At 43.4% G+C, this 15,145-nt stretch overlaps 1 protein-coding gene and 1 long non-coding RNA gene across 4 annotated transcripts in view; both read right to left on the bottom strand.

Moving 5' to 3' along the window:
• Window positions 1-5,200: 5,200 nt before the first annotated feature.
• LOC142771796 (uncharacterized) lies at window positions 5,201-6,928 on the bottom strand. The gene is made up of 2 exons (XR_012886160.1): window positions 6,771-6,928; window positions 5,201-5,919 (listed from the first exon to the last, which is right to left on the bottom strand). It is a non-coding gene; the product is annotated as an uncharacterized LOC142771796 (long non-coding RNA).
• Window positions 6,929-9,202: 2,274 nt separating this feature from the next.
• LOC142771799 (ras-like GTP-binding protein Rho1) overlaps window positions 9,203-15,145 on the bottom strand; it is a 32,917-nt gene continuing 26,974 nt past the window's right edge. For all 3 annotated transcript variants that reach the window (XM_075873669.1, XM_075873670.1, XM_075873671.1), the window contains exons 3-5: window positions 14,583-14,783; window positions 13,908-14,090; window positions 9,203-12,561 (exon numbers count right to left, since the gene is read on the bottom strand). In XM_075873669.1, coding sequence (XP_075729784.1) covers window positions 12,523-12,561; window positions 13,908-14,090; window positions 14,583-14,783 — 423 coding nt within the window. In that variant the 3' untranslated portion in view covers window positions 9,203-12,522. The remainder of the gene's footprint in view (window positions 12,562-13,907; window positions 14,091-14,582; window positions 14,784-15,145) is intronic.

The following is a 15,145-nucleotide window of genomic DNA, read 5'->3' as shown; positions in this document are numbered from 1 at the left end:
GTGCCTTCCTTTGCATCGATGGCCTCCGAGATGGTGCACCGACAGGTTTCGGAGGCCACGGGCCACAAAACATGTTTAGGGAAAGCGTCGAGAGTGTTTTGGTGCGCATGCACAGAAGGCACCCATGAAAAATTGCCACTGCTGCTGCCAGGCGCCTGCTGGTTGAATATCGCACTTCCACACTGGTGCTCGGCAGAACGAAGTTCATAGGGCACCCACCCTGTGGGGATCGGTAGTGTGGGACCACCAGACATAAAATTAGTCATCCTTTTTCTTTTCTCTTTAACTTAATCTTGCACAGAACTTCCTGTGTAGATATTCATCATAAGCATGCAATTTTCTTTCAGATTAGCAGTGTAATGGCAAAGATGCAGTGTTTTTTTTTTTTCGTTGCACAAGTTTATTTGCAGATTTTCACTCACCATTAATAGCGTCATCATTTCTACAACAGCCTTCCTCTGTTCTTCCTTCTATCCTACGTGTTTTTAGTTGTCATGACAAAGACTTCATCGATTGTTCTGTGAAGTGTCTTAAATCACCTTCAGAGGTGTGGCCAGGCTAACAATGCTATACTTGGGCTTCATTATTACATGTCTTGCACGAATCGCTTATCTTACACGGACATATCTAGCACGAAATTACCTGAATAGTAACGAAAACTAGCAAACAATGATGCCAATATAAAGAAAACGAGCCCCTAAAATTACACTTTTTTCTTTCATTCATAGCGAGGGTCTTGTTCTGGCAGACTTTATGCCTTCAGGTAGTGTACAAGGAATTATTGGTCAGCTGCCAGCTCGTAATAAGGTCACGTACTATGTGACGCCAATGGTCAAAAATAGTGTTTCATAATGGCAACAGGCGGTGCTGCTTCAAATGCACACACATACCCTATAAGGCGGATGGAGGGTAGATCATTGGTAGAGCATCGGACGGGTTATTTGAAGGTCTCAAGTTCAGACTCTGCCGTTGTCATTTATTTTATTTGTTCACTCTTTTTTTGTTTATATTCACCGGCATTACAATAACATGTAATAGCATCTCCAATAGTCATTTACTTGGCATCATTGTCTGTTTATTCCAATTAATATTATGTCTAACAAAGAAAATTAGCCTTTAAATTTATACTTTCTTTCACAAAATGTGATTTTCTTAAAGCTTAGCACTATCACGGCAAAGATGCAGGACTTGCCTCCCACTCGTAATGAACTTATTTGTTTTAATTGCACTTTACCTTATTTCTACAATAACATTTCAACTGGTGTCATTCATAATCCCTCTCATCATATGGTTGTGAATAAGATCAAGCCCTTAGAAAGCTGTTCACTAAATGCATGGTGAGGGCCTGAACAATGACTTCAATAGCAACTGAATTGAGTGTTGAAGTTTGGGGAGAAAGGCACAGGGATGTTTACTTTTTGGTTGCAAAATCTTAATAAGAAAAAGAAAAGACAATGGAAAAAAATTTTGTACATCCCACCTACATTGGGAATCGATGTTATGCAAAGCATCCGGATGGAAGATGAATTTGTTTTTTGTTTTTCCTTGAGCGAGATGTTATGAAGTGGCACTAAATATATGTACAAATCCACGCACACATGTTAAATAGCCACATATATTTCAGATTAGCAATAGTCCACAGTTGCACAATGATGCCAACAGCAAGATGGACATGAGCAACACCAGAGGCGGTAAGCTGATATGAAGCACAGGTGTTTGCACTGGTGCATGCGAGGATGATAGCCCTCAACACTGCTACACTAATCAACTTCAGCGGATGGCACCCGACTACAATTTACGTTAACCCGACATGACGGCTGTATCACAGGAGTACATGAGTAATGTTTACAAAATCAGATATCCCGTACTGGAAACATTAGAATCTATTTGAAAAGTACATCCGAGGTCTGGTGTGGCTTTGTGGTAGCCCTAGCATTCTGCGTGGCTTCATTGCCACGCAGAATGCTAGGGCTCGATTCCTGCTGGGACACTAAAATTTATAACAAGGGCGTATTCAGAAATCTTTTTGAAGGGGGGGGGGGGGGAGGGGGGAGACACAGGGATCAGCTCTTTTCTGTGACCTAACTATCGGCAGTAGTTTGAGCAGATTGTGTACATGTATATCAAAGTCATCACACTCTCCTCCCCCCCCTCTCTCCAAGTGTATACTTGTGATGAGAGCAAGTAAAAATAATCTCTGTAAAATACAGCAAACGACGGGTACAGTGATCGTTTGGAGAAACGGACTCTCGTCGCACCATTGAATGGACTAGTTCTTCGAAAATGCATCATTGTAATGACCCGCCCAATCAAAGAAGGCATCATTAATCTCTGTTAGGCGTATGTGGCATAGTTCTCGTCGGGACGTAGTGCGTTTCACAAGTCAAGCACAGCTCCGCTTACAGCAAGAAATGAATGCGAGGTATATGCAGCAGGTTTTTGTACATTTATAATTACATTTTGGTTTTGCTTACTTTGCTGAGCAAATAAATTCTTACAGTCGATGTTTGTGACTTCCCGCCTATGAGAATGATTTTTATGTTAAGCTCTATATGTCAAGCAGCCCTGACACTGTGATAGCTTTTAGTCAACATGTTTTTACTTTACTGTGTGTATTCAAGCGTGCTTGCGATATGCAATAATTTTTTTTTGTAAGCTATGCTGCACATTGCGAATACGACTTCGCACGCGTTATTTTTCAGGCAGATTTTCCTACAACCTTGGTTAACAATACTGTTGCACTGCAACTTTTGATAGCAATGAAGTGCCTTAATCGTAGAGGTTTTATCATGCAATCTGCGAGGGCAAGGTAATCATTGTTGAGAAATGTTCAGTTCGTCTCAATCGAAAATTCACCTGGGAGCAGACCATACCTACTCACATAGAAAAACCTTAATTGTTCGCTACGTATATGCCCTAGACAACTTAAATATGCACAAAAACACGCAATGTTCTCAATTTTTTTTTTCGTTTTTTTCCTCGTAGATTTTTGTCGCTCTTCCCCCTGAAACAATCGCGTTGTGGCAAGGTGTCTTTCGTTGTTTGCAAGCATGCAGCCATCATTTCCTTTTACGTAAATATATTCGAAATTGTGCAAAATATTTCACCGCACAGCATAGATATGCCACATATACACTGTTCTCACTAGTACGTTCATTCATATTAGCAGCACTTGCGCCGGCGCGAACAGCAGAGCCTCGTACCACAGATAATCTCGAGTGGTCAATCGACTAGTGATGAAGGAATAAACTTCGGTCTTGTTCAGAGCATAGTGCACCATAATCAATTTCTCAGAACGCGAGAACTCTAACAAGAATTGCCGGCGCATGCAACACGCGTTCACTAGCGCTGTACTGCACACTATCTGTGCCTGTAGGTTGTCTGTTTTGTACATTCTGATGCGAGTCGCTGGATTATCACTACTGGCATCAACTCCTTCACGTTCATTCACGTTTGTGGTATGGTATCACAACGCAACAATAACTACCAGTCATCCGTAGGGGCGCAATTATAAGCGCGAGATACGAGTAAGATACTGGGCCTGCGCCAGGCTCACCGGCCCCTAAAGTACAGTGTAGTTCTAGTACACTCTACCTGAAGGGAAGCAAGAGAAATGTATACATGCAAATTTTTCTGCCAGGGGAGAAATGAGTGCTAGTGTTTAAAGTGAAACTTTACCAGCCGACATGTATCGTCACTAAAGCTCTCATTTCTAGTATTCAGTGTCACTGCCCTAACTTTGCTGAGCACGTTGCTTCCAAGCAATGAGAAGTCACTCCCTTGAATTATGCTGCCTACATGTAATGGCGAATAGTTCGTGTTCTTTGTAAATCAGCGCCCATCTATGAGATTCGATGGCCGCGCCAAAACGCAGTTAGGTAATGCTTGGCGTTTATTTTTCAAAAGGCAACGCTGCCCCTAGTGCACACTCAATAACTGGCGACAAGGCTACAGCAGTCGAAGAAATCGTTCCCAGAGCTGTAGTTCTGCACGCTCCTAGCACGATTCAAGACTGATTAAATATACAAAGGCTTTTTATGGCACTCAGCATATTAAAGCTTTAGTGTTTCAGGCTTGAAAACAGACACGATGGGCTACCTTCTGACGAATATGGGTGAATTGAGAGTTTGGCAGTATAATTACAGGTAAAGGTGGTCACAGGACTTTTCTGGGAGAGGACCAGGTCATGAGAAGTGCAAGCATAGTGAGAAATGGGAGGCCCTAACAGATCCTCTATTTGGGAGAGGATCTTGGAAGTACCCAATAAAAATTAAGCAAAGACGAGGTGCTTCAGCACATCTTTACCTGCTCTCTGGATCTGCACTTATAACCCAGACAACAAGACCTGATGTTGTCCTGACAGCGCAACAATTAGAACTGAGTTAATAAAAAAACACCAGGGACACAATTGGATTTGAACCCGGGTCCGCTGCATGCCAGCCCAGTATTCTACCACTGAGCCACATTGGTTTTTTTTCTTTCTTTATTGACACTGAGCCACATTGGTACTTGGAAATAACTTCTAACCTGGCCTTAGGCAGGCTTGACGTCGAGAAAAGGAATCGCGTTAATATGCGTAATAAAGCATTTTTAAAGATCAAAGGAATAACCAATCATCACACAATGCAAATCGCATTAAAAAAAAAATAGGTCATCCAATGCTCCAACCCATTAGAAAATGTGTTCTTTATCACCTATTCACTCTGCCGCATACCTACTTTAGGCATAATTCTTCATCGTCCTCAGCCACTGCATAAAAAAAATTGCACAAAATTTGTAGCACATGTGTAACGATTACCGTATTTCCCTCCGAAGAATGACTATGGATAGCATAATGAATGCTGGCCTACCACACGAAAATTATGATTATTTATGGTGTAGTGGGTACCCAGCAAGTGTGATTATAGCAGTTACCCCAAGACTGTTTAGAAAAGGCTCTGAAAGGCCGCTCTTCGAGCTTTCACTGTGACTGTTCTGCACAGGCCTGACGCATTTTTTTATATATAAATATATTCAAGGCTTTCAAGACGCATGTCACGCCCAGTGGAAATACGGTTTTCCAATTTCACTGTTTTCCGTAAATTCAACCTTAAATAAAGCATTCACTTACTGCTTCAATGTGAATACCTTGAACTTCATTATTAAAAGCTCAGTAAATGTCATGCCAGACGGAAATATATAAACACGCTGTAACACGCTGTAACACGCAAAGCTTTTTTTATTAATATGAGTTTCAGACAATGAGTCCATGGAGCTTGACAAAATGACGTTGTGATTGAATACTTTCATTGAAGGTCTCTGGAGATGGACAGGGTACCAGATGATAGATTTGCTCCGCAGATCTTCATAGTTGCCGCTGTATTGTACCGAACAACTGGCATTCCTACTCCACCATCGCCATGTGCATTTTGAGGATTCTAACTCGTTGCTTAAATTCTGTAACATATGACGATAAATGTAGAAGTGCTGATTTACAAGACACTTTCGTGCCTGTCAACAATGGTACATGCTGCCATCATTACAAAAGCTGCATCCTTTTCAAGTGACCAAAAAGTCCAAATTACTTTTCAAAGCTGCTTATATACAACTGCAGAGGTTGATCTGGAAAACGTGCATGCACACACGCCCATAATTGGCTCCATAATTTGAACGTCGTGCACTCTAAACCGTGTTGTCACGGCGACAGGTTCGGAACTGCAAATGATAGTGCTACACACGACGTGTCACAAATTCGGAAAAACTTCGGTGATTTTCCTACTATGGAGAAGCGCACACCACGACATTGTAGCGCAACACAATCTGCTTTCGTAGCGCTGGAGGTGTTCTGTGGCGCTGGCTTACTTTACCGATGATGATGATGATTTTCGGAAGAATGGCACTACCCACCATGGATCAGCCACAAGGAGTGCAGCAGTAGAACTTGTGAAACAAATTAAAATAAGATACAATTTAATAATAATCAGGAGAAAAAAAGATAAAAAAGGAGAGGGGGAGAATATGCAAAAAAAAGATAATCTAAATAGGGGAAAAAATATTCATGACAAATTAACAGATTCTGCCACTATGGTGTCCGCTGCTTCATTTAAATCCAGTGTGGCCTGGTACCCGAACTAGGCAGACGTTCCGCACATTATTTGGCATATACGAATAAAGTTTTGCGAGGCAGCTGGACAAGTGAGATGCAAAGCTTCTTAAAGGTAAAGATATGAACTAAATAATTGATACAATTGATATAGATTAACCATACTGTTTTAGATGCCCTGATAAATTTAACATGACATTCTGTTTGATTTTTTAAAATAATAAAATATAGCCTCGATAATGATCCTGTCACAGTGCCGTCGACCCCAGGGAGAGCAATGCCGATGTAGAAAGCTCAAGGCCCCCCCCCCCCCCCCTTTTTTTTTTTTTTCAAATGGTGGTTTCAGAAATCTTTGACTTAGGTTCTGATATCTTCAACACTCCAAGAAGTGTTCGATCGTTCCTGCTTCATTACAAAAGAGAGATGCTACCAGCGCAGTGCACATGGACAAGGAATTTAACACCACTACTGAGGAAATGTGTGATGGGAGTTTCCGCAGTGCAAGAATAATTTCCATTAGTTCCGTCTGGAATATTGTTGTGAAATTGGGCAAGCGACTTTACCGACAACACTGTTTGCTACGAGTAAACAGGCATTAGGGCATTATTTTTTTATCGTCTTAACATGCAGTCAAATGCTTTTTCTTCCATTTCGAACGCGAAAAAGAGACAGGCATGAGGAGACTTACCTGCCGCCATGCCTAAACATGTTGTTTTCTTTAAAGCAGAGTCAGAGAAATTTAAGGAAACTATGCCAGAAAACACCCAATTTCTGACTACGCTACAATTTCTGACTACTATGCTGTAACCACAGAATACCTCTGATGCTTTGAAGGCGGTTGCTAAAGCGCTTGGCTTGGATTGCTTGAACCACAATTTGAGCTGCTTGGAGTATCAATGTTGTCAGGCAGAAAATTAAAATGGTGTGCTTTGGCCACATATACTTCTTTTTCGATTTTAAATGCGAAGCATTTCTTAGCGAACTTCGGTGACTTTGAGCGTATCTATCAACTTTGGCATTGAGATTCCTGTGATTACGACCATCAGATACCCTGTCATTACCTGTTCATCGCCGGCCACAGCGGTAATTGTTTGTGCTCACGTATGCGCAAAATAGAAAGCTGCAATATACCACACACACGCCCGCGAAAAACATTATCAAGTAAAACTGTGAGGTATTCAAAAAAAAAAAAAACGAACACAACGAAACAATTGTACGAGTTACGCGAGCGGGGCTGTCAGATACATTTAATGTTCGCTCGCTCGCTACAAGGTGCCCGTCAAAGTCCATCAATAGCCTCTTTTTTTTTTTTTTAATTATACAGTACGCACTGAAAACGTCCGACAGTGGACGTTTTTTGCACGATGAGTTATCCTCGAACAATACTGAAAAGTATCCTCTCTCTATCATCCTGTGCAGGCCTTTATGAGGGCGCACTGAAAACGTCGTCCAACGTACGAGCACAGAACGAAGACGTCCGCACCAGTTGAGGACGACTTCAGGTCGTCGAGTGTTGTCTGGGTACAAGAGTGTTTTAAATCGTTTTAAAGAAGAACCCCAGGTGGTCGAAAATTCTGGAGCCCTCTACTACAGTGTCTCTCTTGTCATGTCGTGGTTTTGGTGTGTTAAATGCCAAGAATTATTACATCTATTGCCGATTTTTCGTCTCGCGTCTTTGCATGCTACTTCCCTTGGTTGTATATACTATGTAGTCTAAGTCCCCATCGTGTTTCCATGTTTTCCCATTGACTTTCACGCACAGAATGGTTTTCTCCCTCTATGAGCATTCATCCCTCCACATTCCAGGGAAAGTACCTCTGAGCTGCAAAGGCTTCAAAAATCAATGCCTGAATGTCACACCTGTGAGCGAGTTCTGTCAATTTTGTATATTCAGAAAGATAAAGTGGCACAGAGAAAAAGCAGAGGAGTGTAGCACGGAATAACTTCGTTAATAGTGTCGAGCAATGTTGATCAGGGGCGGGGACAAAAATTTGTCCCAGTAGTCCAGCCGTGGCCGAAGGCTGCTCGTTCGGAAACTTCATTTGCTCACATATATGCACTGAAATCCTTTCGAAATGTCAATGCGATTCCAAAATTCTGTAAGTGGTGTTCGTGCAAAAGTACTTCACACACCGGCAAACACTGGTAAACAAGCTCGTTTACCGCTCTAAGTTTGTGAAGGGCTTGTTCACCCCTACACATTCCAGTGATGGTAGCATACTGCGAGATAATCACGCCTTGAATTAAGCTGTACGGTGTACAGCCTGAAAGGGAGAAATGACCAAAAGGCAGGGGCAAGTGCTGACGAAAACAAAAAGTTGTGTTTTCTACTATTTTGTTGTCCAAGCTGTCTGTTCGTTTGTAAAATACACTCACTCACGCATTACCATCAATTATTTTGAGGGATCTGAAAGTTTTCCTTCTTTTCTCCGTCACCACATAGCACCACGTCAAATCAATTTGACACGAGTCTGAAAAAGTAGGAGTTTTTGTGATCGTTTCTGTAGAAAATGGAGAAAGTCGGTACATTGGACCCCTTATCACTAAGTCAACAGAAAAACCGTCAACTGATAAATCAGCAGCCGTGGCAACACTGCTACAGCTCGAGATGGGCTGATTGAGTTCTGTAGAATATTTACTGTCATCATTCGAGCCCTTCCGAGAATGACGGGTAGTACGATAATTTACTTAGTCCATAAGCCTGTGGCTTCAAACACATCTGTGTATTTTTGCTTTTGTTTCACACAAAACAATGCCTCATTGTGAATCTCAGGTGCAGATTTAAATTGATGAGCCTAAAGGGTTCATGGTGGCTGAACTTCTTCGATATACAATTTTTAAAGGCAAAGCCTCATGAATTTAAAAACACAGCTTAGATAAACCCATGTACTACCCATTGTTTCCATACTGGCAGCAGTGCCAGCATTGCAGATCCCACAGACACTAGCTAAAGATTTCCCTGTTGCTTCAGAGAGGGGGGTCAAGCATTGCAGTCAACTTCGCGTGGAAGTCGTATGCGTGTGGAAGTCGCGTGGGAAAATGCATATGCGACCATGAAGCTTTCTTTTTTTATATTGGCTCAGGATAACCAAGCACTTCCAAGAATGGAAACGAGACACCTTTCACCAAAAGTATGCTTTAATAATAATAATAGTTACAGGAGGCCTACCATACACATATAACCGACAGAACAATGCACTAAGCTGTCTCGCTTCCCCGTATAAAAAATTGCGCCGCCATCACGAATGCTCGGCACTGGTACAGAAACAGGAGAGGTTGAAAAACAGCGACGTCGAGAAAAAAACACGCACGCGGACATAGCTTTTTTTTCCCTTAAATATGTACAATACGAGAAGTGAGAAAATGAGAACATCTTCTCTTAGTTACGACTTTGTCACCGCGCTTTGCCACGTTTCCGGTTAGAAATGCCTAGAAAAAAAATAATAAAAACACTCTCTGGAGGATGATTAACTCACGAGCAACAGCGCCGGCCTCGCAAGGTGTGAAAAAAAGGTAAAAATCCATGTAGCAGTTGCTAATTCACAGTAGCTCAACAGTGCATCGCAAAAGCTGCACAAATCCACATACGCCTCTTGCAAAGCTCTGCATTCGCGATATACACTTTAGACTTCATCCACGAAGACACTTTTCGACAACACCAGCGCGGAAAGCAGACAAAAATGAAGCTCATTCTCGGCAAATACATTCAAACAAGAATGTTTATAGTACCGTACAGACAATTATCATTTTCCCTCGCATGCTGTGCATTTGAAGAAAATGTGTCCGTGCACAGAACTAGCAGGAAATAAAAAGAAAAGTGTTTCACAACGCTGTTCAAAAGACAATGCGACAAAAAAAAAATTAGGGCTGAAGCAGTGGTTGTTTCGGCATGATCGAGTGACATGGCTGCCAACGCACTTATACCCGACGAAAACTTTTTGGATTTTCGCGGGCGGGGGAGAGGGAGTGCGAAATAAAAATTTCCAGCGGTGCTTTCACAAACCTTCCTTCGTCCTCGAATCCCTCACTGTGGTTGTGCCAAGTACATAAACACAGTGGCTACTCCCTCACACCCAAACTGGAAACAATCTCACTTATTAACACTCGCCAACTTGGAAACTTAGATAAAACCCAAACTCCAAGAGGTTCTTCTTCCTTTTTGCCGAAGCAAAAATTATGCTAATCTGACAGTCGGAGAGGTCAACACCATATAATTAACCAAACACCAATTCGAACTCATTTCAACCAATTGAACTGTGAGCAAACCCGTGCAAAACACTGTGCAAGTAGAAAGTGACCAAGTATGTTTGGTAGCAACAACTATGTGAAATTCAGAAGTGCACAGACAACCAAGGCTTCCAAAGTTTTTTTTTCTTGTTATTATATAGATGTCCTTACAGCGAGCCTTCGGCCTGCAGCTGAATGGTATCGCTTGCCACCAAGGACTCGATATTTTATTTTTTCCTTCGTACTTCTCAGCGTACGAATGCACGAAGCCAAACCCCAGATGAGTAGGTACTTTTTTTATTTTGCACAATGTACAACCTTAAGAGGCTGCAGTGAGTTGTCGAGTATCGTGATCACTTTTGTCTTCACAGTTCACTACAAGGCCCGATAGATGAAACTTTTCCCACACTTGACAAAGGACACTTGTCAAAGTTGCACTCGGCAAAACCAAGTTCATTTCCAAGATTCGACGCAGTCCAGGTCGCACACTCTGCTGCCACAATCTCCCAGTGTTTTTTAAGTGGCTTCTAGATTAACTAAACTGAACTTTTCCATGCAAGCAAGCAATTTTTGTAAAACAGTTTGCCAGCTTACAATAGCTGCTCCGGAGAATAGCCATGCGTGCAATGCAAGCAAAGAATAGAATGAGGCCAAACAAGCGAGATGGCAATACATTTCTCGCCAATATTCCTGGGCCTAGTCCCCACTAATTTCATTGCTACTAAATGTCCTTTGGTTAAAATGTGGTAACCTTTACAACTCAAGCTTCAAAGAGTAAAAAAAAAGGGGGAGGGGGGGGGCAGAGTAGCACTAGTTTCCAGTAGTCCGCACAAGTGCTAGATTTTCAGCTCTAAAACAAGCTATTCGTGCTCTCTTAAAACACCATTCGTACGTTGAAGCGGCACTTCTATGCAAAGGCCAGGCCAGATAGAAATAGGAACACGAAAGAAAGAAATGTACATCAAATAGAAAAGGCATTTCTTTATAAGAAAACCCACTTACACACAGATACAGAGCTCACAACACTTGAGTCCCAGTCACAGGACGCAGACAGAGCAACAGCTACTGTTTCAAGAGTTTTTTCCCATCAATCCAGTCTTTTCATCTTCATTTGCTGTGCTAGCAAGGTCAGCCATGGGGGGGGGGGGGGGGGTATTATCAACAGAGCACATCTGACCAGAACATGACAAAAGAGGGAAGAAAAAAAATAGTTCAAGAAAAAAGCTTCCAGGCACTTGGTCAAGGGTTCGAATGCCTGCATTTGGCGAGCACAAACTCGCTTCGTGAACTCCCCAGTGCTCTACTAAAGGTACGTCGACAAACGGTAATGGCGAGTGGCAGGCAAAAAGTTGCAACACCGCGCACAGTTAGCAGCGGTGTGTAAAAGTGCGGCAATGAGACACCGTTTTATATACTGCGCATGGCAGGCAGCATAAAATCAACACTCCCTAATCCAGGCATCATGAACGCGACTTCCGCGCCAAAAAAATTGAAGCAACTTTAACTCCGAACGTGCAGCGACCGAGACTTACAACAAAAGCTGGGATTTCGCACCACTTGCCCAGCATAGAGAGCTTGAAACGGGGCTCAACCTTTGCACTTAAGCCTTCTCACCTTGAATCAACCCTTGCACTTCGAATGTACCATTTGGAAGATTTAAGAAAAAAAAAAAGAGAAGCAGAGTGGTTGTCAGCATCTCAAAAAAAAAAATATAAAGCACTCACACACACCCCCAAAGCCCCAAAATGCCCAACGTGACACAAATCCAAAAAAAAGGGTCTTTTCTTTCCTTGCACAAGGCGACGAAGCGTGACCGGCACTTTCTTTGAAGCCTCTCGAAATGCCAGCAGCTCGAACAACACTGAAGGAAGAACCACGACGTGGACTTAGCCGTGCGGGGGCGTTGTCGGTGCATGGCCATCTCTGTCCTCATAGCCCAGTTCGAGTGTCCGGGCGACGATGCACGAAGAGGGTGAGACAGTACTCGAGGATGTTGAAGAGGACGACGAGAGTGGACGAGAGAGGTCGGCACCTGACACACGGCGGCGCGGAGTGTGCAGGCAGAGCAGGAAGAAGGTGCATGGAAGCTTTTTCTTCAACGTAGAGAAGGTGGCGGCGCGCACAACAAAGCGGCGAAGACACTGCAGCGAGAGAAGCACCTCCAGCTCCCTTGTCTGGCTTCTCACCGGGAACGGGAAAAAAGGTTTTTAACTCTAAAGCAGAACGCACTTTGTCTTTTTCGGCCTCTTGACCTGCGAGGGAGCGAGAAGAGACAGCAAAGGCATGGCTTAAGTCAAGGCAAAAAACACCCAATACATCAATGACATGCAAAAGACTCACAATGTGCATTGCTGTCACACCATAAACCAGCTCGAACAACTCGGAAGCATAACCATTTAGTGTAAGATGCACGCGTACTACAGTTTTGTGAACAAAGCTAGAGTACACGTGCATCATATGGGACCCTTACAATAAGTGTAATATTAACACTCTTGAACGCATTCACAGAAAGGCTATAAGATTTATATTTAACATTTTCCCTTTTCGACTCCCCCTCGGACTTGATGCAAGCAAATGACATACCCTTATTACAGGCACAAAGGCAAAAAGCTAGATCACGATTCCTTTATCAACTTTGGAACTAGCTCTAGATCCATCCCCGCAGTTGACACCACTAGCTTACAGGCCCTCCAGACACCACCACGCCAACACCCCATATTTTGCTCGCACTGACCTATTTAGGTATTGATATTTTCCAAGAACAATTAGTGAATGGAATTGTCTTACTAATACATACAATCAGACTGCAAATTGACACTGTTCACCTTTATTGCTGTTGTGTGATGTTTGCTTTTTTTTAATTTGTATTAACCACCCTGCATGGACCAAGAGACTGCAGTGTTAAATAAAAATAAATAAAAATGTAACACAAACCAGCCATCACAGTTCTTTGTGCACACGCACCTGATCAGTCTTAACCGAATTACTGTTTCGGCGTATAAAATACTTTGGCACCTACAGCGACAAAACTTGCGCAGCAGTTGGCCATATCACAACCTACATACCAGACCGAGATATCGAAATTTCACGGCTTTTGCCAACACCCAAAAGACAGCTAAAAGTAACAAAACAACAGCTCATGGTGTGTCGGAGAAGGCTACAGGAGCAGATAATTTTTTGGGGTTTTACATCTAAAATTATGAGGGATGCCACAGTGAAGGGCTCCAGAAATTTTGACCATAAGATGTCCTTTTACGTTTGCTTCAATCTAAAGTAAGGTCTCTCATCATGTTGACTCCATAGAAATGCAGCCATTTTGGTAGGATTCGTTACCATGACACTCAGATGGGCAGAACCACCAGATACAGTTGACCCCCTTCATAAGACACTAGTGTGAAAGGCAGTTCGGTATACCAGACACCAGTCTGTCTACATCAGAACAAACATTCATCCGAAAATAAGAACACTGCGCCCTGGCTATAAGGCACACCCCACGTTAGAGAAAAGAACTGCTCCCTGATGCATGTCTCTCATAAGCGAGTAATCCCACAAGTGTACTGCAGCTGGTGACACACGAAAGCGGAGGCAGAACACCCACCTGCAGGGCAGCCCTCGTTGCAGTCTCAAACACCTCGCGCACACCGTCCTTGGTCTTGGCAGAGCACTCCAGGTAGCCGTAGGCGTTGATTTTCTCCGCCATGGTGCGTCCTTCTTCCGGTGCCACAGGCTTCTGCTTCATCTTCGCAAGCTCCCGCAGCGTGTGCGGGTCATTGCGCAGGTCCTGCGTGGAAAAGGGGCGGCAGACGGTTGAGTTACTTGTGTAGAATCCATACACTATCGCAGTGCAGTGTTAAAAAGGGTCACTACTGCCATGAGATGTGAATCGATAAGCCAGAGATGGCCAGGAAGCAAACGGTGTCTGACAATGGCACACTTACGTATCACTGCACACGAACAGTATGCATAACTTGCTTAAAGCCACTTTTGCCAGCAATCTTTCATACATCTTGATGCACATAATTACATTCTATTATTTATGAGGTATTATGACATAATTGCAAACTTCATGAAGTACAAAATAATTAACTTTACCACTTTCACTTGCTTCAAGTCAACTCTCCAGAACATCGGCATCAAATTATCCAACTTTCAAGCGTCAGTCAATCATAATGTGGGTGTCTGACAAAGGCTAACTCGCAGTTTCGGCAGAGCCCGATTCTTCTTTGCCGTCAACAGGGCGAAAAGTCTACGGCACGACAGTACGCGTACTCACCTTCTTGTTCCCAACGAGTATGATGGGCACGTTGGGGCAGAAGTGGCGCACCTCGGGCGTCCACTTCTCCGGGATGTTCTCGAGGGAGTCCGGGGAGTCGATGCTGAAACACATGAGGATCACGTCTGTGTCCGGATACGACAGGGGCCGCAACCGGTCATAGTCCTCCTGCCCCGCTGTGTCCCATAAGGCCAGCTCAACCTGAGATGGGGAAAGAGAGCAGACATTCGCACGAGAAAAATTGGCTCGAATTTACATGTTACACTGTAAATGTCGTCGAAAGACGATAGTCTTGCATCTGGAGACAGTGAACAAAACGTTTATTTGATGTTCTGCGCAAGAAAATCGGTGAATGGTATTCTGAAGGCGCTGCGTTAAGAGTGCCTCGAGCGTATAGCGGAGGCGAACAAGTGCATCTAGGCACGTTAGACACGAGCGCCATCTGGCTGTTATCTTCGAAAACGAAGGCATGCGCGACCGCGGAGATAGATGTGCGCCAGTCTCGGAGGTGATAGGGTGTAGAATACAAAGCGACGGGCAGGTGCCAACACCGTGTCGTCGTA

Source organism: Rhipicephalus microplus, chromosome 9, assembly GCF_043290135.1.
Source record: "Rhipicephalus microplus isolate Deutch F79 chromosome 9, USDA_Rmic, whole genome shotgun sequence".
NCBI lineage: Eukaryota > Metazoa > Arthropoda > Arachnida > Ixodida > Ixodidae > Rhipicephalus > Rhipicephalus microplus.
This window is presented reverse-complemented; position numbering and strand designations above follow the sequence as displayed.